General features: G+C 48.2%; 6 protein-coding genes across 6 annotated transcripts; all 6 read right to left on the bottom strand.

Moving 5' to 3' along the window:
* Window positions 1-2,167: 2,167 nt before the first annotated feature.
* On the bottom strand, window positions 2,168-2,832 carry ABOM_005114 (40S ribosomal protein uS8; the record flags this gene model as incomplete). Its single annotated transcript, XM_022532243.1, has 2 exons — window positions 2,168-2,427; window positions 2,700-2,832. The coding sequence occupies 2 exons, from the start codon at window positions 2,830-2,832 to the stop codon at window positions 2,168-2,170; spliced, it is 393 nt and encodes a 130-aa protein (XP_022390398.1).
* Window positions 2,833-4,578: 1,746 nt separating this feature from the next.
* Window positions 4,579-7,721, bottom strand: ABOM_005113 (karyopherin beta; the record flags this gene model as incomplete). The annotated part of the gene is made up of 9 exons (XM_022532242.1): window positions 4,579-4,765; window positions 4,823-4,931; window positions 4,983-5,220; window positions 5,283-5,615; window positions 5,670-5,886; window positions 5,949-6,574; window positions 6,634-7,440; window positions 7,534-7,592; window positions 7,682-7,721. 9 exons carry the CDS (start codon window positions 7,719-7,721, stop codon window positions 4,579-4,581), a joined length of 2,616 nt encoding a protein of 871 aa, XP_022390401.1.
* A 1,417-nt stretch (window positions 7,722-9,138) lies between these two features.
* ABOM_005112 (putative anaphase-promoting complex component Cut20/Apc4) lies at window positions 9,139-12,023 on the bottom strand (the record flags this gene model as incomplete). Its single annotated transcript, XM_022532241.1, has 7 exons — window positions 9,139-9,515; window positions 9,575-9,724; window positions 9,785-9,851; window positions 9,905-10,639; window positions 10,694-11,264; window positions 11,321-11,666; window positions 11,753-12,023. The coding sequence occupies 7 exons, from the start codon at window positions 12,021-12,023 to the stop codon at window positions 9,139-9,141; spliced, it is 2,517 nt and encodes an 838-aa protein (XP_022390400.1).
* A 610-nt stretch (window positions 12,024-12,633) lies between these two features.
* On the bottom strand, window positions 12,634-14,619 carry ABOM_005111 (uncharacterized protein; the record flags this gene model as incomplete). Its single annotated transcript, XM_022532240.1, has 3 exons — window positions 12,634-14,271; window positions 14,325-14,535; window positions 14,588-14,619. The coding sequence occupies 3 exons, from the start codon at window positions 14,617-14,619 to the stop codon at window positions 12,634-12,636; spliced, it is 1,881 nt and encodes a 626-aa protein (XP_022390403.1).
* A 2,481-nt stretch (window positions 14,620-17,100) lies between these two features.
* Window positions 17,101-17,916, bottom strand: ABOM_005110 (uncharacterized protein; the record flags this gene model as incomplete). The annotated part of the gene is made up of 1 exon (XM_022532239.1): window positions 17,101-17,916. One exon carries the CDS (start codon window positions 17,914-17,916, stop codon window positions 17,101-17,103), a length of 816 nt encoding a protein of 271 aa, XP_022390402.1.
* Window positions 17,917-19,990: 2,074 nt separating this feature from the next.
* Window positions 19,991-21,857, bottom strand: ABOM_005109 (Zn(II)2Cys6 transcription factor; the record flags this gene model as incomplete). Its single annotated transcript, XM_022532238.1, has 3 exons — window positions 19,991-20,863; window positions 20,935-21,078; window positions 21,147-21,857. The coding sequence occupies 3 exons, from the start codon at window positions 21,855-21,857 to the stop codon at window positions 19,991-19,993; spliced, it is 1,728 nt and encodes a 575-aa protein (XP_022390452.1).
* Between the last annotated feature and the right edge of the window lie 2,518 nt (window positions 21,858-24,375).

Raw genomic sequence — 24,375 nt, 5'->3', positions numbered from 1 at the left:
GTAATAATCACTTGTCGTCATCCCCGTCAGGTAGTAGACCGAAGCGTGTACTAAGGCTGTTTGCATGGGTAAAGGGTGTTGGGGATCTACCCAATTGTTGAACTTGTCACTGAGCCTAACACTTTATCAGTAATTCAGCGTTGTCAACACTGGGCCACTAGCCATCTCTCACCAGGCTAACAATGACAATAAGTCTTTCTCCGGAGCAACTCCTAAAGTGACCTGCCTTCCATGATCTGTGATATCCCTCTTTTGGAGAGACTTGAAATGTGAAGTTCGGTTAAGAATCTCCAGGTCTTGCTCACTAAGGTCTGTATCGTTACTTGGGTCGGGTAACCCGGAGATAAGAGGGAGAGAGTTGACTAAAGACAGTTATTTTTTGCTGCCGAAGAATAAGCACTTGTTAAGAGAGACGAGTGAGCTTTACCATGTACAGCTGGATTACAGTTAGTAATATTTCCAAGTGCCAGCACAGATTATAATGAAAGTGGCGTACCTTCACAACTGGGGCTATATGACCCGAGTAACCTAGCGATATAGGCCCCCAAGCCGCCACCTTGGGCAATGTAACCATTATCCAGACCAATGCCAGTGAGCAAAGCGTCAATGGTCCTAGCTACGATGACCATATCCGCGTGTCTACGCATGGGGGAACCGGCAGAGTAGGCATATCCGGGCAGAGATGGTACAATGAGATGGAACGGGCAATCTTCCGGGGAATACTTCTGACGCACGAGATCGAGAAGATCGGTAAAATCAAGGAAACTCCCAGGCCATCCATGTAAGAAGACGATGGGAATAGCGTCCGGTTGCTGCGAAAACAACGCCATGAAATGGACGTTGGAAGTATGGCCGTCCACTGTCACGGAAGTATTGAACTGAGGGTGATGGTTGACCTCATTCTCTAGATATGGCCCATTAATCTCGGACCAGCTCTCGGACGCAAGCGCGATCCAATGCCGCTGCTCGTTGTCGTAACCGTCTAGGTCGCTAGTTCGGGGATGTCTCATACTTTCATGCATTTGATATACTTTATTCTGCGAGAACTCGAAGTGTATGCGCTCGACTGGGATTGACGCCTTCAATGGAAGGTTAGACCACGCGTCTGCTGCTGCATTATGGCGAGACTGCTCTATGGGTAGAGGCATAGAGGCGGACACAACAGCAAAAGAAGCCAGGCTTACAAGCGCCTTGAGGGGCAAGAAATACATAGTAAAGGTGACACTAGAGTCAAATGGGAGGACTTTGATAGATGTCAATGACACTCAACCCATTGCAAGTGGTAAAGAAAAGGAGTAATGTCTTTGGCGATTTTTAGTCGCGTCTTTTTTTCTTCTTGGTTCCTCCGTTCCTTCTTCCATCGATTTCTTCTCTTGACAGGGCTGACAGGGCGATCGAACACTTGAAACCAAGAGCGGAACGGAACCATGGGCACGTTGATCCATTTCAACGGAGATTCGACTACTTCCGAGCTAATGAGGAAGCCATTTGCGGATTGTAATCTGGAGCACTTTTAGCGTGGAACCTGTGCCTCATTCTTTCACGCACGGCCATGGAGAGACTGAAATGATTCGATCATAAGTGCCATAGCAGCGCGCTAACGGATGTTTCGGAATGTTGGCAATCCCCCCCAAGTCTTCAAGGTTTACTACTCGTACTACTAGTAGTACAGTACTCGGGTTCGGGGACTGCGGGCTTCCGCTTTCATAACATACTAACCTGTGCGTCCGGCTTCCGAACCCTATTAATCAGTCTCATCCCATAAGAGGAATAGCGGTGTGTCAAAAATCAATAAGGGCGCCGAGTATTCTTTAACAAAGGGTGGAGACGTAACGGTGGTACTTGCCTGATGCCAAGGCGCTGGGAAAAACTGAAAATCCTGTGTATCCAAACGAAGGACAGGTTTCTCATGTGCACAAGGGAGACATCGGTTGTGTGTATTCTACTTCTCTACAATAAGACACGGAACATAGATGATAAATTTGACCGGAACAAAATGACTTGGTTGAATTGAGCAAGATCACTCAAACCTATCTATGGCGTTTCTGCCAGGGTATCCTTGACTCCTCGCCAAGACACTGTTGCTCCTGAGCACATTCCTCGCTCGGACCTCACCAGGCCACATAAATCCCGATACTATTCAAGACATAAACTTTTTGTTGATCGTCTAGTAGAAGAAACCGAGGAGCTTGCCAGCAACATGCTTGCGACGAGCCTCCTCGTGGTCCATGATACCAGCGGAGGTGGTCAGGACGACGTAACCGAACTGACGAGAGGGAAGGAGCTGGGTGGCCCACTTCTCGAGGTCACGGAGCTGGACGGGGTAGCGGGGGTTGATGACACCACACTTGTTGAGACGACCGTTGAGCTGGATAACGATCTTGCCGGAACGGTGGTCATCGACCTCCTCGAACTCGCCAATGTAGCCTAACAAAGATAGAGTCAGCAATGTTACGAAGATTTAAAAGTTCACCAAACACAGGAAAACATCAGGAAACTTGTAAGATCTCCGCCTTGTCAAAAAAAACAATTCTCAATATATCGGGTACTTAAAGGGCGGACGTCGTTTAAAGATCGAGATCGCCGCCTAGTTATCAACCGAAGAGGGGGGGGAAACAAAGACATGTTGCAATATACATGGAACAAAAGCAAGCAATTGAACGGAAGGCGACAATGGTAGGAAAGATAATTGTGCATACCGTGCTTCTGCATGACGCTAAGGAACTTGACGATGACCTTGGAGGAAGGACGGACGAGGACCTGGCGCTTGCCAGCCTTCTCGGCGTTGTTGATAGCGTTAAGCGTATCGTTGAGGACGGAAGTCTTGACCATTTTGGCGGTTGATTTTCGAGATTCTCAAATCGAGAGACGGGATAAGAGGTATCTAAATTTCAAAAAGAGAATCATGTCAGCCACCAGTAGTCTTCGAGCGTAAAGAGTGCCCCTTTAAGAATTTTTCATCAAGGGTTCTTCAGCCCGTGCCGTGAAATGAGAGAAGCGTATCACCCGGACCCTCTGGTAAAAACTTTTCAATTTGCCTGCGGTGGCTACTCCACAAGCATTGAAAAGCCCAGAGTTCCATAGTGATTGCTCTCTCAGACTAGCTGAGAGGCCGCGAGAAGGGATTCAATAACGAGTAATACATACCTCGAGGGTAGTACCGGTGAGGCTGGTGAGAACGGGGATGTGGTTAAGAAAAGTTCTCTTAGGAGCTGAACCAGGAGGTTTTCGGGATGTGCGCGGGTAGGGTTGTGTAAATCTTGCCCTGATCAGGTCACGTGCACTTTACAATAAACTGCCTCAGGCACGATGATGGAGCATGGTTGTGCCTATCACGTACACGCCGATGAAAGGATTCAAGGGTCTGTACAGCATATGTTAACAGCCCCGTAGATGTGAAGTGAAGTCACACAAATTCATCTAGCTATTATTCTGTAGTGCTATGCCAATGTGATTGATCACTATCTAGCTCCTACATTAGGTCTATCCTAGCTACTTCCTGCACGAGCACTGTAAATTCAAATACCATAGAATAAAAGCTGTATAACCAAACCCCAGTATTAAAATATTCTATCAGCTTGTTTAGGTATCGACTTACCATCCCAATAGATGTATATATTCATATCCACCTCCATGACCCTAGCAGATCACTGTCGTCAGCACGCGTTATCGATATGCCTCAGAGTTGGCACGAACCCGCTCCACTGCGGTTCGATCACCTTGTGACCTTGATAGTTTGACAGGTACTATAGTTTAAGGACTAGCTTCTACTTCCCCCCTTGACCAGTTGTCATGGCATGCAAACACAAATCAACGCCACGGATTACATTGCATACGTTACCCGAACATCTGTGGGCATATACCACAGCTAACTCTCCACAGCCAGGTCAGGTTCTGCTACTGAGCATTTCGCACACACTTATTCAGGTTGTATCATTGGCTCTATACAGGATCTTTGGGTGGGTAAATCAGAATATACGGGAGGGAAGTGTGAAATATTCGTTGCAGTGTTTCTCTTAAGGGGTTACATGACTTCTTGGGCATACATGAGGTTCAAGATAATGCTATAGGGGTCTTTGTCTAATTGAAGTGAGTTGGAACGGAGAATGGAAGGGAGGAAATCAATAGTAATAGTAGGATGAAGGTGATTAAAAAAACAAGATGCCAGCAACGACGAAACAGGATGCATTCGGGCGTCATGAGGGGGCTAGTGGTTCCGAAAAGTGGGAAATAGGGAGTGCCCAACAGGGAGCTGAAGGGCTGGGGAAGATGGGAAGGGGTGATGGGATAGGGAAGTTTGAAGAACGGACAAGGTAGTTGTGCTGAGATCAAAGGGGGATCGCCAGTATCAGCTCGTTCAACCGTACACATGATACAGGGATACTTCGTCTGGCAAGTTAGAATTCGATCAAGGGCACGGCGTTTCGGCATCCCTCGTGAAACCGAATTCACTTTATGGAATGGAAGCAAGTGGTCCACGGCGTAACTTCTCTGAGTGCGCCTAAAGGGGCGTCTTGCTCCGAGGAGGGTGGTCTCGACAAGAGCAATTGATGGCTTTGCGAGTGCTAGCGACCATGCTTACGCCATAGCTGCGGCAGTAGACAGGGTGACCTGACGCTTGACTTGTTCGCGAGCCCAGCGAGCAGTCTCAATTGTGGTCGGGCCAAAGTCTCTGTTGTTCCTGGTGTCTCTGACCAAGTCCGTAACCCAGGAGTTGCGGAAGAAGGCCGCGAACTCTCCATTCGGGAACGCCTCCGCAATGTCGCTGTTTCGTGGTTAGACATAGATACATGCGTGAGAAGGTTGAATATAGCAAACGTACCCAAGAATACCCATTGAGGCCCTCATCAGTCCCTCACTCCGGTTGAGGTCCTGGGAAATCAGGTGGAGAAGCTGGAAAATAGATTCAACAAAAGGCTGGAGCTGAGTCACTGCAGAGGGCTTAGCACACGACACAAGAACTGTATTACACACTTTCTTACCTTGAGGCTTGCCCTTATAAGACAAAACAATACCACCCCAGGCATCCATAATTCCTTCACGAAGCGAGACGATGTAGTCGAGCATCTCGATATTAACGTCTGAGCTGGCGGTTACAATCGATGCCTGCTGGAGGACCTGGGCGACGACAGAGAGGTATGTGTCGAAGTGTATTCCGATAGCCTGAGCAATGTCTCCGAACGTCTCGAGGATTGCAGGCTTTAGTTGATTTGTGGAGCTCTGCAAAAAGGATTTAGCAAGGGACAGTTCGTTGTTTACTATTAGGGATGGAGCTATCTTACCCGCAGGTTATTGAGCAAGTAGTTCATGAACGAGTCGCAGAATGGCTGAACCTTTTCATTCAAGGCACGAGAGATATCGCTGACCAGTCCAATCGCCATAGCACAGAGACCCGGTTCCTCTTGATTGCCGAGGGCGTTATAAAGGAATGGCGAGAAGGGTTCCATATACTTGACGAAGTCCTCCTCCAGTGCACTTGCAATAGCACCGACCGTGGCGAAGACGACATCAGGCACACTGGACTTGGGAGGGACAGTTGTTAGAACCTGGATCATCGCGTGCATGATACGGTCCGCTTGAGGCTTAATCTCAGTTTCGAGACGTTGAACAATGGCCTAAATTGTCAGTCAAAGCACACACGAAAGCGCTCGTGGACTTGAGGAACTCACCAATATAACGCTGGTTAAGCTGGTTTGCACCTCTTCCAAGGTGATCCGATCTTCCACACTAACAACTTGCTGTTGCATAGGAATGGTATGTTCCAGACGCTGAATCACAACGTCGGAGAGACTCGCTACCATGGGGAGGCTATCGTTCGCCGCATTGGTAACGAAGGAGTTCAGGACTTCATATCCCGCAGTCCGGAGCTGGTTGTCTGCATCTTGCCTATAAAAGCCGTTAGTAAGCCAGGTCCAGGTTGATCACCCTTTGAACTAAATCGGACATACCTTTCAGTGAGAGTAAGAAGCGACTTGACACTCTCTTCAAAGTGTTTTGACAAGGGGTTCGTCTGCGCACCGACGTCACCGGCAAATCGATCGGCAACGTTCATCAGAGCCCAGCAGCAGGAGCTGGCAATCTTAGGGGTGCTAGCAAGCCCGTTGAACAGGCAAGAAATAAGGGGTTGTAAATGCACGTCAGGGTCCAGGGTCTCAGAGCAGAAGTCGCACACGCGACCAAGGGCATAGGCTGCCGAATCACGAACTTGGATGGAACTATCTTCCATCATACCAACAAGAACACCCAAGGCCTGCTTGACCAGGGGTTCAAGAACCTTGGGATCCGGTCCATCCATGATGGCGCCGAATGCCGCAACTGCAGCGTCTCTGTGACGCCAATCTTCATTGCGAATGTTTTCCTCGACAAAGGAGAGGACAGGCTGGATGACCTCGCCCTGGACACAAGAAGCATAGAGTTGCAAAGCCTGATAAGCCGCGCGAGAAACATTGTACTCATCATCCGTCGCATCCTCATCCTGTCTGCACATAGCCTGCAGCAAAACAGGGACAACCTCTCTGCACGCCACTCGGGCGAAGCCAAAGAAAGGACGGACCTCAGAACCCTCCGCTTGCGCCTGTTCCGATTAGTTAGCAACCTTCCCTTTCAGAAGTGTGTGTGGAAAACTTGACGAACCGCAGCGTTGTCATCCTCAATGGCAATTTCCTCTTCGCAGACGGAGCACCAAAATTCAATAGCTAGCTTGGCAACATCTTCCTCTTCGCTCTTCATACCCATGATGCTGAGGCCAAACAAAGCCTTCTCCATGTAAAAGCGCATTTTCTCGTAATAAGCAGCCATGATACGGTTCAAGCAACCAAATGCGCCCGCCTGAACACGGAGATCATCGGCCTGCGTAGCCTCACAGACTACTTGCATGATATAATTACGTTCACCTTCATTGTCCATGTTCGATCGAACGAAGTCTACTGAGTCACTGAGAGCCTTGATAGCAGCATAGCGGATATCCATGTTGGTTTCTTCACGTCGGGCGCCCTGTACAACAGCGGTCAAGATCGCATTAGAGTGAGCAATTAAGCTCTCCCGAAGATCAGCATCCTGGGATTCACAGATGAAACCGATTGTGATGAGGGAGGCCTGCTTCAACTGGTTGGAGCCCGTTGCGACATTCTGAACCAAAACGTTCATCAGCTCGGGCCATTCATTTCGAGGTAGCTCGATGGCGGCAATGGAGACGATGAACTGGGCTGCAGACTGGCCGGCCCGGGTGTCTTTAGAATCCAGAGTCTTGAGTGCAAGCTCCTTGACCTGTGTCTTAATCTCTGGGCTGATCTGTTGCTGCCATTTTCCTTGCACCTCGCGTAGCTTAGCAGGATCTCTGAAAGTGAAAGCATTCTTCAGTGCGAGACCCGCAGCGGTTCTGATGTGGGAGGGGGTGTTTTCATTCGCCAGTTCTTGACCAAGGGTAACAAGGTATCCGGCCTACATGGAGAAAACGCCACGGTTAGCATGATGTACGACGATCAACGAGCGATCGCTCGAAGCGACGCCAAATGAGGCACCCGGGAGACATACGAAGTCGACCTCCGCCGCGTGGACAAGCTGCTGTTCCGCATTTGTACGTGTTGTCGCATCTATCAATCAAAGCAAAAATCACCCGTCAGCAGCGTTCTTGATCGCTCCAAGCAGCATTCTAATATAAAGGATAGAGAGATAGTCTTACCTGGCGACAGAGTGCCCTCCAATACCTGAGTGACATTCATGTTGTCGGAAGTGGGACACTGACCACGGGAACGAAAAGAAAAAGAAAATGCAAGAAATAAAACAAATGAAGCTCCTCGGGCCTAATTAAATTTTGGTAGACAAAAAGTTAATTATGAAATTGCCCACGACAAAGGAGTGGCAGCGTGGACGAGGAGACTGAAAGAGATCCTGGTGTTTTTGTGGATATATGACGAGGCATGCACCAGTTCTTTCCGGCAAGTAGGACAAGAGGGAGGAAAAGACGGCTTGTGGTGCACGCCGAAGAGCCAGGAGAGTAAGAGGGAAAAAAAAACCGCACTCCAAGGTCTATGTTTCAGAGAGGCAGGAGGAGAGAGCGGTGATTATCTGATTCCGAAAATCCTTTTTTAAGTTCTGATAGAAAACGTTTAAATCAAAAGAGAGAAAGAGAAGGGGAGAGAGAAAGCGAGAGCGAGGGAGAATAATAGTGTGTCCCTTCAACTTTTGATCCGCAATGAGGAATGAGAGCGACGATGGGCAGAAAACAACCAGTCAGCGCTCGGCGGAGCCCCCAAACCTCGCCTGATGATTGGACCGCGGCCACTGGTTTAGTCATATCACGTGATCCCTTCACCAGGCTTGAAAGAGCACCGTCAATCCCCGAATGAAAATCAAGAGGAACAGCCCTATCAGCATAGAATCGTCGACTAAACCTTTTCATCATCCTACGGATTCTATCTATTAGAATATTTCTCTTCGTACAAGTTTTCCCCTCCTCTTGTAGCTGTAAGGGGGTTTGCGGAGGGTTGTGGTGTGGTGGTAATGCATATCCTTTTCTTTTACTTTGGAAGACCGACCACATACTTTCGTCACCATCCATTGTTGCCTGAGGTATTGCCCCTCCCTTGTTTTTCTTCTGGTTCCTTCTTTTCCTTCCCCCAAATTTTTCCCCCTCCATTGATTTTTTGCTTGTTTTGATTTTGCTTCTTGAAGCACTTCCACCCTACCCACTTGTGTGGCCCCGGCGACCACGCCCTTCTTTGATAATAATCAGGGTGTCAACCCCATCGCACAAATCCATTAATATCTATAACCGTAGGAACCAAAAATTAAATAAATAAATAAATAAAGTATATCTCTTAAGACTACCCTGAGTAATAGTCGGAAAAAAAAAAAGGTCTGAGAAGAGCTCATTCAGACATCAAATGCCAGGGATTCAATGTCATCCCCTTAAACAAAAGCCCCGATAGCCAGTCACAACCAATATATCAATAAACAAACGCAATACACAGGCACATCCCTGCCTGGAGCAGCTTTGTCCCTGCCGATGGGTGGAACCTAGAGTTGCTCCTCAACACGCTAATTTGCTGATGAGAGTCAACCTCACCTTGTTAGCCTTGGTTTCTTTCCATCAGGAACAACCACATAACGACAAAGCATTGTTATTATCCCCGGCCACTATTCGCTGTCCTCTTCTGGTTCTTCTTCGTCTTCCTCCTCTTCGTCTTCTATCTCCGCGTCTAAATCCAATACCTCATAACGCAGACCGTCGCCATACAAGACACAGATCGCTCGACGGTCGTGTCGGCCGTTGACATATATCCTCGTAGGTTTGAGTTTGGGCCCAGGTGTGGTAAAGGCATGTTTAATCCACTGCGTAGATTCGGATTCAGGGGCCAAGACATCAAGTGTCACAGGGGGTGCAGCGGGCGTAGATGATGTCGTGCCACTGTCATACTCCTCAAAGCTGACAAAACAAGGACTTTCAAAACCCCCAGGGGTCTCGCTTGTAGGTGCTGGCTGAAAGGGGAAGTTGAGAAGGTAAGAGGATCCTTCTACAAATCATCGTTAACACATGTACCCTTCACAAATTATATACCAAAGCGTAATATACCGTTATTAGACCAGAGTACCATCATAGTATCATCCTCCACAAACTGTATTTGACGTATTTCCCCCTCCTGTAAATTGATAGCACCTATACCTGTCGTTCGTGTGGAACTGACCCCATTTTCGCAGTCCAGAACCGTGCGGTATATATACACTGGACGTCGTGGGTAAGAAGTTGGAAAGCATAGGCATAGACAAATGGGGCTATACGTACGTATATGTTTCGACCGGATGGATCTAGTAGCCACATATATCACACACAATCTTTGTTCTCCGACATCCTAGGATCATTATGAGCACTATTTCTCGCGTACGTCGATCAAGGGCGTGGTACCTCGTAGCGCATGACAAGATCAACGATATCTTTGTCACAATCCGGGTGAAGGACAAGTGGAGACCGATGGAGGATTCCTCTACGCTGTGTCAAGGCGATCTGCCCAAAGACCTTTTCGAACTGTAGTCCGAGACGCTTCGTTAGATCATTCATCTTCGGCAGTTCAGCTGGAGCATCAGCGTCGGAGGCTCGGTTACTCTGTTCCAGCAATTTCTTAAACGTGTCATAAAATGACCCATCGTGTTCGGTGGGTGCCCATTTGTCTGAAGTACTGGGGGCAGGCCTGGCGAATCCCATCAGAGGCAGTTGCTGGATGAAATTTCGTAGCTTGCTCTTAGTTAATGCGCCTCTGATGTACTTCAGAGTGTGCGGATATTCAACCATGTCCGTTTTTTCCTGTAGCTCTTCCAGCGTTTGGGACATAGGTTCTGCACTCTGCATTTCGATTTCGTGGCGAAGCCATCGTGAAAATGAGTTGAACTGGCTTAGTTCTTCATTTGCATTGATGAGAATATGGTGAGATAAGAGATGAAGGCAATCTAGAGTCTCGACAACCGCATTCAGATCTGACGTCTCCAGACCTAGGACGCCGCATATTTTGTGGAATTTGGATAGTCCGATAAGGCGACTAAGTAACACTTCACATCGTTCCAGAGCCGGGAGAAGACATTCGTGTGTCAAACGTCGAACATTTTCGTATCCGCTCAATACAGCTTTCTCCCACCTTTTGTGTCCCTAGAATTCACGTCAGTGATTGATGAATGCTGCTTCCAAAAGGGGACACCCTACTCTTTCCCCGACAATATCTACCAAGAATTCTTTCATGGGTTCAAAACAGTCTCCAGTGACCACTAGGTGGTAGGCAGCCGTAACAAAATCACAATGGCACTTTTCCTGCAAATCCTCGTTTATACTGCGCATGTACCTTGCCGGTAGTTCTTGTGCATTTTTCCACTCGAGCTCAACCTGTCTTTGTACCTGGTTGATGTATCTTAGTAGGTTTTGAAGCTGGGTTATCTTATGGGCAAGTAGGGAAAGGTATCTGCCAGATCGCGTAATAAAACGAAGGTCGAGAGTGAGCAAGTGCAAGGAGCCCGGACTATCATCTGGATTGCAGGATGCCAACAAGGCATGGGTTGAGCTCAATGGATGAGAGGCGTGCTGAAGGATCGTGCATGAGCTGGAAGGCCCAACGGAATTCCCCACTTGAAATGAGCCTATTTCGAAGCAATCAAAAATTCGCAAGTGGACGGTGCCATCATCGAAGCCTACCAGCAAGACGTCTGCTGCATCACTGGTATTCTTGCCGGCAGAATGGAAGATAGCATCAATCGATGCTCGAGAACTAAACACGTCGTCACTGGAGTCTGAGTTAGTGGGAGGTGGCTGCACCATTTGGATGGTCGGAGGACCTACTCGCTTCCTGTCGCGGGCAGTGTGCTTAGTTTAGGTAGCGAGCTCTCGATATCTAATAGAGCTAGCTCCCTTGGGAGGTCAACTTTGAGTAAGGCAGCTGCTTTTGATGGATATACATCCGACGACAGCAGGTCCTCGATGGATATTTGCCCGGCAGCCTCTTTCAATTGCTGTTGTGCAACATTGCTATCGGTGAAGTTTACACCCCAGCCCAAACAAGTAACCCTGACAGGTCGGTCGGCATCACTCTGCGCTTCATAAGCAGGGTAATGATGGACGGTTTTACCGCTGTAAGCACTAATAATACGGATGGTATTGTCCGCGCAAGCGACAGCAAGTAGGCGACCTAGTAACTGGTAAGGCTACCTGCCATACAAATAACTATGTTTGCAAGAAACAGCAGTATCTCGAAACTGAAAGCCAAGGACGCACCATTGTTTTTCCACATCAACTTTCGGATTTCGCCCCCGCCGTCGTCTTCATCCAAGTAGGGATCTCCCTTGAACGAACCCCCAAAGACTCTCTGTCCATTCAGTCGAAAAACTCGTAGTTCATCATCCTCTGTAACGAGAGAGATAAGGTCCATTGTAGGACAGTATTTCAGTGTTGTGGCCTTGCATTTTGCAGGTAGTGACTTTTCTGCAACTGGTGTGAGTTGCGGGTCATGCCGCAACGATGGAGGATGAGAATTGTCTTCGGTCATAATTGTGCAATATCCCCTTTAGTTCATTCTTTGCAGGGGAATTTTAACGCGGTCGCTTTACTTCTAGTATGTGCCGCGCCTGACGTTGCCCAAGATGGACAAATGGTTAATGGACGGTGGAGCCGCAGAATAGCGGACCTCTTGGCACGTGGTGTCTGTCGCGCGTCCCCCAAGTGACTAAAAATCTTTAAGCCCTAGTTGCCTGGAAAAATTCAGGGAATAGAGCAGTTCATCCCTTCGAGCAACTTGAAGTAATATAATAACATTGGCTCATAGAAGGAGCTTGTAGTTGATTCTGTGTCTCATATATAGTAATGTTCAGCTCATCATTATATACCGTTCCGTTCCAAAATCTACACCTCTTTTTTAAATATAAATTAACCAAGAATATCTTAACACAACGCATAATTGGGACCTCAGTTCTAACTAGAGGAAAGTTTTCAGCCCTTTCAGTATCTCAGTATCTTCAACACTATCTATGTTTTTCCATGCTATCGGCTCGGCCGAAGATGGGGTATGGAAAAGAAAAACTAGAAAGTCCGGTATGTCTATATTATTTTAAAATTCCACTCTATATCTAGTTAAACCGTATATTACATACTGGCGTCATCTAAGATTGAATCATTGATTTGAGATAACTCAACTCGTCCATCATTTCTTGCATTGCTGCAGACTGCCCTGGCAGCGAGCTAATGCTGAAGCGGCCATTACTGAGCATAGCACCCTTCTCGTTATGTATCGTTTCCGTATCATCTCGGACGTTTCCTGCAAACTGCACAGTAGAGGGTTCGGGGCTTTGGAGAAGCCCAAGTCCTTCTATTCCCCCAAAGAATGCTGCATGGCGCTTGGGATCTCTTTCGACCTCATCAGAATCACTGATACAAAGACCAGAAAAATCCATATCGGAGGGGGATAAAGAGACAGTAAGACGAGGAGGCGGCAGATCGAGGAGAGGTGAGTCACCACTGAGTGTGGTGGGGGAAGATCTTGAATTAACAGTAAGTTGTGGAGTATTTGGATCACTTGTTTCAGCAGGAACAGAGCTCTTCCACAGTTCGGCAAAACTCATCCCTTCAAGAGCAGAAAAAGTTTGGGTACCATTGTTGAAAGGAAGCGAAGGCGTCATGGACTCAGGGGACACCACCTCTGTATCTGTACTCCATTTGGAAAAGTGGCTCCTCTCGCATGGAGAGCTGCTCGTGGACTCCGTCGTACTGAAGTCAGAGAAATGACTGCCAAGATTTTCCGCATCGAGCTCCTTTTCTCGAGCTTCGAGATCACGCAGTGCCTCGTCCATGACTGACGAAGGAGTATTCGGTAGAGTGGGGAGCCTCTTTTCTGTGGAGGTGAATGGCGTAGGGGTTACAGCATCTTCAACTGCCACTGGCAAGGTAGTCGTGAGCAAGGAGATGGAATCCACCGAAGTGACAGAATCTTGAGGGGCATGTGGATGGGCCCTCTCTAGGTCACGATTTCTAGTGGCATTCATCTCATGGTTTGTTTGAAGAGTCAAAGGAGTTCTGGGAGTCGCATGTTCCGTGATTTTGGGATTTAGGGCACGCCGATCCTGGATAGATAGCACCGTATTCAGGGGATGTACGGAAGATGCAGGCCGCCGGGGTAGTAGGGTCTCCTTCGACCTATGGCCCGTCTGATCCGCATGGTGATCCTTCAACGTGTTTTGAGGGGGTTTGAGGCTTTCAGTACGCTCCATGGCAGGCTTGAAGGCCGGTCTGGGCTTTATAGAATCATTATTCTGATTATCTGCCACGTTGAGATCAGGCGAGGATGCATTCCATTGTCGGAAGGCAGCTCGAAGGCCCCTTGATCTTGGAGGAGAGACTGATCGAGCAGTTTTGCTACCTGGCGCTCTGTGACCATGCTGAATTGTAGCCTTAGGCGTCGCACTATTAGGCTGAGAAGCGCCCCTGTTGGTTAATAAACCTAAAGGGGAGGTGCTGAAAGACCAAGCCGGAGTTGGTTGTTGTAGCAGTGGAGGAGATGTACGGAGGCGTGGAAGCGCTGGTTTGGGGGGGTTTCGGGGGTTCATATATTTATCATCAGGGTTCATAGTCCGCTCTTCTGTTTGTTGCGGGCTTGGGCTTCCATCACAGAAATGAATCGGACGTGTATCCGGCAAAATGATAGGAACATGAAGAACATTGACAGGCTGGCCTGGAAGAAGAGGACAATGCGAGGTGAATGGTTCTGCATGATTATAGTGCTCCACATCATCGTCCAGCAAGTACTAACCTAAGATTAGATAAAGCTGCCGAACAGGAGAGACGTGATGATACTAACATAATACCAATATGTGCCGCCCATTTTGAGCCCACCGGAGCGAGATGAACCCATATTCTTCGGCGTCCCATCACATATTATGCTGGTAAAACTATGGCATCCCCTCCAATGGCCCGGACCAACACGCCTGTCATGCTCCATAGGATACGACTTGGTGAAGTTGTCCCATGAGCCTAGCAGTTTGACAGACTTGACCTGGGGATTAGTATATCTACATGGTCATTAGCGTATGCGATGGATTCAGAACGAAGAAAGCAGCTCACAGGAGAAATGTCATTAACGTTGTTGAAGCCATGGTGGTATAACTGAGATGAGACCTAGAAAAGATGGCTATGGCGCGGCGAAGGATGGCAGCAAGGCGAATTGAAGCAGGATAATCTAAATTGTGAAAAGGAAAGAGAGCGACAAGACAATTTCCCCAAGGCCAGCCTGGATAGAGAGATATATGGACAAAGGAGGGTAACCCGGTGTTGTTTTGGGGTGCGTTGTAGAAGTTGAAGAGGTCCGTCCGCGCGAACGTTGGATTAATATAGATCAGTCCGTGAGTATAAGCTCAAGGCTAAGCCAAATGCCATTACAACTCAAATATTTGATACTAAGCAGTCTGCCTCTTGGAAACCAATTGATTCAGTAGCCGCGACGGGAAAAGAGTTAAATTTCGATGCCCCTGACGCGAGACAGAAAGCATTCAGAGCCAATAACACTGGCTGGTCGTGAGCTCTAAGCGCTGACAAGGCGGATAGACGGGGTCGAGAACATTCGTGAAGGAGAGGTAGAAGAATATCGGCGCTTGCTACAGGAGATATTGTGCTTTGACCAAAACTTAAGGGAGTGTGGATATGGATCACTCGGTGGAGAGAAACTGGCTATCCAACAGAGAGCATTGGAAGAAAAGAGTGGAGAGTCCGGACTCTCGCACTATGAACAATGACCGTAAGAATATAAATCAATCGCAGACGGTGGGCATTCGGGTGGAAAGGTAATCAATCGATCAACAAACGCATAGCTCGACCGGCGCTTATCCTTTGAACCGTACGAGATCCACCAGCTTTTGCAAAAACCACGTCACAATGCGCACACAAACCCCTGCAAATCACGAAGGGAAAAGGGTAGCCTTTGAGGCTAGGGGGGGAGGAATAAAAAAGTAGCGAAGACGCGATGAGATCTGAACATGGTTCCCGGGAGTTCCAATCGACCACTCACGGAGCGGAGACTGGAGCTGAATCAGTATCCTGTACCTGGCGAACCAAAGACTACTGGGCCTTAGTTGCCCTTAGTACTAAGTAGAGGAGCCAAATGGGGGGCGGGTGGACGAGATGGATCACAACTTTCCAGCTAACCATGCGGTGGCGGATCATGGTGAGAGAAGCGAACCACTTCTGGCTCCCATGGAGACGCTCTCTGACGAATCTGATTGCATGGAAATCCGGAAAAATAAAAAGGGGGTCTGCGTGGCTGGTGACAATACCGTACGGAGTACACGATGCTGAGCCACTGAGAACCGTGGGAAGGAAAAATCCATCTGCAAGTGATTCATGGATGATCAAGGAAATTTAAACGGAAGCTACCAAGGAGTACTTCACCACCTCAAGAGATACTTGAAGAATCCCTCAGAATGACCTGCTCTCGAGTCATCGTAGCACCAGACCTGCAGTGCCAGTCCAGTCACCAATCTTAGGGGGGAATTGAAGGTTAACCAGTCAGTTACCTTTCCTACCTCTAACCAGGTAACGTAAGGGTAGCAGATTGATTACCAACTTTTTTTTCCCTCGCCGATCCGCCCTACTCCATCCGCCACGTGAGGAACAGGTGCCACGACGATGCATAGTATTCTTTACCGTATTGGCCTTACCAGGAGTTACAACTTACGACAGCAACCGGTTCAGGACTGGAACGACAGATCAGATCCCATTTTTCTAATAGGGAAATAATCATCTTCATTTGGGGAAGCACCAGATGTAAACAAACCTCCAATGTGAACCTTATGTACTGTCAGCGGCCAAGGTTGGAGCCTACTGAAATCTCCCTAAACCATTTGTCAAGATTTATTCGCTTCTCGACTGAGCTAATGGGAATTCTTAATAGCACTAGGACTTGGCCGAAGATCCATCCTCACGGACCAGCCCTCAGCTTAAGGATAGAACAGGCTAAACTTACTAGTCTGGAGACCGAGTCAGGAAGACTAAGACCATTGGTAATGTCGATGTCGCCTTTGTTCAATCAAATCGTCGGGAATTCATTACAGCACTATCTCTTAAGGAAGCCGGGCGCTACTCGGCCGACCCTTGGGTGCTGGGCAACCGACGATCAACCTAAAGTAAACACAAGGAGACTGTAGGATAATATCATCCTTTATTAATAGTATCAGGGCCTTCAATCTTATTTTTTGGCCAATAAGCCATTGCCGTTCACTGTCCAGCAATGAAATCATCACCACTCCTAGGGCCACGCAGAAAAAAAAAAAAAGGCATTCGTTACAATCTGTCTCAGCGTCCTTCAAATAGAACAGAAATGGAGGTAAGAAAAGCATAAGAGGAACGCCAAAGAAAAGAAAACGAAGGGTTATTGTGTTCAGCTAGTGAGCAAATCAAATCCATGTGTAGCTCGGGATTGTCGGCGGCTACGCGGCGCTTGCTGCGACCCATGCGAAACTCATTTCCTTTATCTGTAACAGACCGTTGAGTTTGAAAGCCACCGATAATGAATGGAATAGAATAGGCGTCAATATCTGAAAGGCCCTGTGCGTTTTGGGACGAAACAGAAAGCAGAAGGTAGGTCAGCGGAACGCGTTGCATTTGTCATATTTGCGATTGACAGCACCGAGGACGCATTTCAAAATCCCGTCCGCGCTCAAGGTCTGACCCTTGTCACCCTTCCATGGCACTGTGTCCACAATATCTCGCATGCCCTCGTTCTTTGACTTGTGGCCTAGGTCATCATCCAGCATCTGCAGATATTCCTGTGCGTGTTTGTCATCCCCAACTTGGAAAAACTGGAGGCCAACCTGCCATGGTGTGGCATTGCATTTATCCAACCTGTTGGCGGTGTTGATGATAACACTTTCCGCATCGTCCGTGAACACCCCGTCTGTGATTGTGATGATGTTCAGTGGCTTCACAGACTCGCTAGGGTCTCTTCCTTTGGCTGCTATGGCCTCCACGCGACGAAGGTATGGGTCCAGGATCTGCCGCAAACGACGCCCAGCCGGAGTTGCTCCTCGCGGCTCGACGCCGTAAAAAATCTCGCGGACATTATCCGCCGTCGTGATGTTAGTATATGCGCCAGTTTTGGGATCTGTCCCTCCGTGTTGATAGTTTAAGAAGTAGATATCAATGCCATCTTCGTCATATTCGGTGCAAACAGGAGCGATGGCGGCAATAGCATCCGCAGCCTCCTGCCAGCGACGCCCTCTCATGCTACTGCTGTCATCCACCAGGAATACTGTATCAAACTCGCGCAGGAAGGCGTAAGGTGAATCTCCGGATGACGAAGCCCTGGATACCGGAGCGTTTGAAGGGTGCTGTGGTGTGTATGGAGGAGGGGACCAGAGATCGGCATTTCCTGCTTGAACAGGTGCATTTTTGGCCTGCATATTGGTTGCAACCTGCTGACGTCGATCGTGCTTTGATGCAGTATTAGACCGTTTGCGAGACACAGAATGGCTTCGAACTCGTGACTGATGGTTGCCCATAATCCAGTATGGAGTGGTTGCGGGCAGATGGTTGGGTGAAATTAATACTAGCGGAGGATATGTGGAAGATGGTAAAAGGGTGGGTACAAGACGTTGACAATACGCTTGTACGATCCGTGTATATGCGACTACTAATGACGTTTGTAGATGAGGTAAGTCGTAGTAATAGTTGTTACTGTACTAAGTGGCCGGTTCTGTGAGTTCTCCTTCCTCGAACCATTGGAAGGACCTGGGTTGATTTATAAAAACAATGATGGAGTCGTGAGAAATGGGAGATTCCTATCAGGTGTCACATCCAAGAAAATCATCCACCAAAGACCGGATGACGCATTTTATTAGAATCATCTCGTATCCAATCTCATGAAGACATGATTAATCGTTCCACAGGTCTGGAACACGAGTGAATGGAATCGCTCGACAAGGGTTAGGCGGAATCTGCGACCTTCCCCGCCAGAAAGCCGAAGGGTTCCTAAGGCGGAACAAGGCAGCTTCCTCTGTCACACAAACAGAGTCAAAATGGATGTTTCCACATATTAACGCTGGTTCAATCCCCAGACCAACTCCGTGATGAAGCATAAGGCACAATTCCAGTGGAACAATCCCTATGGGGCAGTGGTGCCCTGACCCCACAATTACTACATACTTTGCCCTACGTTGACTTAGCGTCGCTATTGGGAGCAAGGGATGCATGCAGCCATGCTATGATAACATACACTGTTAGAGTTAGTTTGCGCAGACGAAAAGGGGGCACTACTAGTACTAGTAGTACGGTAGTGCTATTTGAACCCAAGGAAATGATGTACAGCCTGTAAGGCGCAGCACAGTGGTCATACCTTAAGCATTCGTGCACAGCCCCGTTCGGCGCCCTATACAGTGGGTCGTACCACCAAACACGAAGGTCCCAAGGCAATGAATGATATATGATGGGGAATGACAAAAGTAAAAGAAAAGTAAAAAGAGCGTAAGGCAAAAAGTATACAGAGTACTCACATCGACTTATGGTATAGGAACATAGGTGCAATGTGTATCCTCCAGCGGCAAGCCGGCGGTATTCCAAGATGTTTCCCGGTGGAACGGTCTAACAGACCTGAAGATATCCAAAAGCCTCTATATACCCAGAATTGAGAATCACTACGAATCAACGCCAGGTAGATCGGCATATCGGCTATTTATACCTTGAAACGGTTGTACATGTTCTGTTATGTACTGTAGTGCATCAGCTAAAGGTGATACGCCCGCCACCGGGCGCTCGATCCATCCTGGACGGCGCGCGACAGGGCTACAAGTCGATCTCCTTAGACTAGAGGCTAAGTCATAGGATGAACTAAATAGGTCTAAATGACGCTTGTTATACCTATTCCTGGATACGCTTACCAGTCCACTGACCATGAGTAGTTTGTGTCTCCGAGACAAATGCTTCTTGAGACGGGTCAAAAGCACATCCCCTAAAAGTCATCAATATACTTACTATTGAATTGTAAGAAAAACGTGCAACAGCCAGGCAGAAGTATGGGTGTCAGATCTTCCAACAGGGTTCGAATCGCTTGTATAGGTTATAGGGTATGGGTGGCGCCATGTAGTATGTACATTCTCTGCCGTCTTGCTAAGCTAAAGACCCATAGGACGAGTGACAACACAACTATCAAACATTTATAAATTATCAGACATCCGTCATTTCAGAATTCAAATCGTTCATGTTACTTACACACGATACGTTCTCGAAAGGACTCGTGTACATGCATGTTTGGGGAGCTGGTAAACATATACCCTATGGTTGGCCGTTCTCCAAGGATTGCATCTCACGCAATCAGTCAACCTGGGAATACACAAAAACACTGAAAGAAAAGCGATGGCATGGGTAAATCAAGATGGGGTATTGTCGTTAACATAATCGGAATATAAACAGAAGATGAAATATATATGCGTAAGTCATCCTTCGAGACCTTGTCCAATGCCATCAACAGCGGGGAGGTGATCAGGAAGCCCACGTCCCTACCAGGACTCGATTCGTCGCCAGTGAAACAGTCTCACGGAAGTAAATGCCATCATCACCATCCCCTACACCGTCGAAAATTCCCGATTCGCACTCTAGGACCTCAATCAAAGCCAGAGCTTGGTCTACACCCATGCTATGACCGATGAGCCGAAAGCAGGAAATCACCCATTTGCGCAAAGGATGATTCAACGACTCCGTCGCTCCCGCGAGAACCAATGGCCAAAGAAGAAGTAGGCCAGCGACGTAGCTCTGATTCACGGGGAGACTATCGAAGGGACCCATCGGGATGTTCCCCACGCTAAAATGATATGGGACGCTGGCACAAATGTCGTTGGCGAGCTGACGCGTCGTATTGCGCAGTCTAGTACAATGATCTAGAAGATCACTGGAAATCGCAGCTGCCGGCACATTGAGGGAGAGTTGACGCAGGCAGGTTAGGATGATTTCGCTCACAATAATTCGGGCACAGCGATATTGGTTAAAAGTATGGCATGTCCAGAGATCGCTGTATATGTGATATTTGTTGTTATATGGATGTGGCCCCTGACCCCACATGTGGGTTGAAATGTCCGACAATGTAGGGGCTTCAACATTGGTGTACAAAAACTCTGGGGGTAAGGCTGCAATCCATCCCATTAGCTCTGCTTCAATGCCATAAGCGGCAGATAGGATCTCATGTTGGTCAACTAAAAGCCCCATGTTAATATCTGCTCGTAAATTGGACAGTCTGCCCGCGATGCCAATCAAACGGTCGCCATAGACATCGACCCTGGTCCGCAGAAACATGGCAACCTTCGAACAGTCAATCAGTGACTCGGGGACCCGCATCGCTCTTTGGAGGCAGCAGATGATCTGGCCCGTGTCATTAGTATCTCCGGGGACAAGCAATGGAGTGGGAAAGAGGGACTCCTAGTTCAACATACGATCTGAAATCTTAGCTGAACAAACAGCTTCAGTCCATCTTCGTCTTGCAGTTGCTCCGGGCCTCGTACTTCCAGTAATGCGGCAGCACCATAGATATGATTCGTCCATTTCTCAATGTTTCCCGGGGCTCTACTCGTGACGACCTATATTTTGATCGTTAGTATGATGTACAAGTCTGGTAAATGGGGAGAAGAAGACGGGTGCAGTTTACCTCAAAGATAGCCAGTAATAGAACCGCACCGAGGGTTGGATTAGACTTGGCCTCCTCTTCATCCATCACAGCGGTATACATTAAATTCAAAGCATTGCCATATTCTTTCTCCGCAGCAATCTTCAGAGGTCCATCTTGTCGGATACGTGAAAGCATGGCAGTCCCGACCGCAACAAGGCTCGCCTTCATTGCCTGCTGGCTGAGAGTTACCTCTGGAATCACGAAGAAATCCGGTGAGAATTCCATTATCCAACAGGCCCCGGGCCACGCGTTAAAGCGAAGGAAAAAGCACACAGCTTCATCTTGGGTAAATTGGTATGACGGAGGGGGGGCGATTTTCGGGGACAGGGGACCGGTGACTTGCTGAGCCGCCGGAGGTGATGGATACAGATCTGAAAGATCGTTGAAATCAGAGATATCACTTGCTAGGGACGAAGACGTGGTGGTCCCTCGAGGGCTACTCCCGCTTGGGGAAAGCATGCGAGTGGATTTATGGGACTTTTTAGCCCGTCGTCCGGTGGTACCGGCTTTGGCCTTCCGGACCACCTGTTGGCTTTCATCACGGAACATCAACGACAATTCATCTCTATATCCGGGACACACGCGGTTTCCCTTGATACACTGGGAGCATGTTGGCCGAGCCTGATCACACCGGATCTTTCGCGATCGGCATTCACCGCAGCCTTTGCTCGGTTTCCCGCAGAAGACCATGTTGGACAAGGCGGGGCTGGTGGCACGAGGCCCACTGGCAAGATACACTGTTGTGCAGGATGATATGATATGGAATTAAAGTAAGGGGGTGTGGATGTTTGGCTCGAATCGGTAACCCATGCGAGATGCCGAGAGTACATTAGTGTGTCTGTCTTACAGCGGTTTAGAACAAACAGGTGGACACCCGATCGGTTTAGCGGTTCCAGTATGACAGGGCTAACAGTGCAGGGACCTTTTTAAGGCGACAGGTCATGCCCATTGTCCAAGTTCGGTTGATTGTCGGTTGTGTGAAGTTGATGGGAAGGAAAAGGAAGGGGAGGAGGGAGATACAGAGACAGAAGAGGATCCCCCACACGACCCCAACAACTCCCCTTCCCTAAACCCGTTCGGGTAGGCGTTGCGGACATCCTTTCCCGAGGCAGTTTAATCTCTTGTATCCGCCCTCAATTTTGAGGCCTCTTTCCTGATTGGTCATCCACCTCCGGATTATGCCCGGAATTAACCCTAATTGAGACTGACAGAAGTAAACTACTAACGGTTTATATCGAACAATCCCATTGTATGCTATGCTTAAGAGAACATCTCCCTTTCTACAGCTTCACTCACAATCCAAACACCAACTTATCGACCCTCACAAATGGAGCCGTTCATACCAACCCTCCCCCCAGAACATCTGACGAGTCAGCATAAGATGAAGAGATATCAAATTCAAACGGGCGACAGCACAACCGCGGGGCACAATGTAGCACTCAAAGAGGACTTCACTGGCTACCGACAATCAAATACTTGTCTCCCGTCGACATCCTCGCCCTCTGACGGACTGGGAAAAACTCAGGGGCGTCACCGCGAAGTTGAGGGTCCCTGGATTGAGTTCCCGTGTGGTTGATTACTGTTTCCGGTCTATGGCCTCCCCCTGTACCATTCTCAGGGTACAGGGGTTGCTGGTATGGGTATGCCTACCATAAGATATTTCATCAGTGTTGATACTGTCTAGACATGCGAGAACTCTTACTTACCGGGCATGCTTGGTAGTACGATACCGGAGCGATGCAGGGCATAGCAGGTGCAGCAACAGGTTGATATGGATAATATGGAACGGGTGGGACAGGCCGAAGATATGGAGAGGGATGGAGCGGCTGACTATGTTGACTTGATCGAGTAGATTGGCCTGATAGGATTGGGTGAAAAGGCTGAAATTGTGGTATCGGTTGAACGGCCTGGGCCGGGGGAAACGGCTGGCCAGGCGGGACAAGTCGATCATGTTGGCTTGAATAGCCCACCTGGGTTGGTTGAGAAAGTAGAGGAGGCTGTCTTGGAGGAAAAGTGTTGGGGGCCTGGTTTCCGTTCCTCCTCATTCCAGGGTCTTCATGCTGGTTGTAAAAATCAGGGATCGGTCCAGGACTCCAGACAGGAGGAGTTCCCGGTGGTGGCGGACACAAGAACGAGCTGGGAGGAAGTCTATCATGCGCCAGGGGAATAACACCATGTGAAGAAGGCATCGAACCAGGTGGCACCGAAGCAATGGGTCTCGGAAATACCGGATATGGTGCCCCGTAACTGGGGAGAAAAGGTTGCAGTGAGTATGCGACACTATGACAATGCTATAAGATATACAGTTAGCCCGTATATTTATACCCGAGGCTTAGTATGATACGGTACTTACATGGCCGGTTTGGCGTCTCCGGTACCTTCCACCTCTTGTCATGGTGCGAGCTAGAATACCCGGCTGAATCAAACTGGTGGCTGTTTTAGATCCTAAGTAAGGATGCAACTGTCACACCTCGTCAATATTTCATAAATTAAGGTATCACACTGAATGAGAATAGCCTACCTTGAACTGTGGTAAGGGACAAAGAGAATCTTGTGGAAGTAACTCTGGCCTTGATTGTCGAATGAGGTCTGAGACAAAGAACAGGTCTACTAGTACTAGTACTAGTGACAAGAACTGCGCCTGTGGTGGCGTGTGAAAAACAAAGCAGCCAGACAAACACAACGTATCAGGAAGGAAGAAATCCTGACTGTATAAATTGCCGGCCTCAGGCTTTTGTTCTCCTCCTTCTTTCCTTCCTTCTTCACATCTCCCCCACAAAGGGCGCGAGCACACCAACATGCTTGTGCTCGCGCCCGTTACTTGCAACTGTTATTTTAATGCATTTTTGAAGCTTCTAAAAATCACAGGTACAGTTTATGTATTGTGATCTGCTTTATTACCAGCTTTCAACTGCTTTTTACATCTCCTTTTGTTGCTCAACCATTGCTGTGGACGCCAACACGTAGCTCAATACAATTCAACCCAGAAAGATATAAGACCACGAATCGTCATTCATACAGATATCATTCTCTGAAGGTAATCTAATATTTCCTCTATTTTTGTCAGTTTCTATGCACCTTTCTTACCTCTTCTTCCTTTTCATTTTCTTTTCTCCACTTCCTTAAAAAACAACGGCAAACAAAATAACAAAAAGGAAAAGATAACCCGTCTCAAAGGCAAGACCTACTCCTGTCCTCACTTAGTATT

The sequence above is a fragment of the Aspergillus bombycis genome, assembly GCF_001792695.1.
Source record: "Aspergillus bombycis strain NRRL26010 chromosome Unknown contig00029, whole genome shotgun sequence".
In the NCBI taxonomy this organism is placed as follows: domain Eukaryota; kingdom Fungi; phylum Ascomycota; class Eurotiomycetes; order Eurotiales; family Aspergillaceae; genus Aspergillus; species Aspergillus bombycis.
Note: the sequence above shows the minus strand (reverse complement) of the source record. Positions and strands in the feature narration are given on the sequence as shown.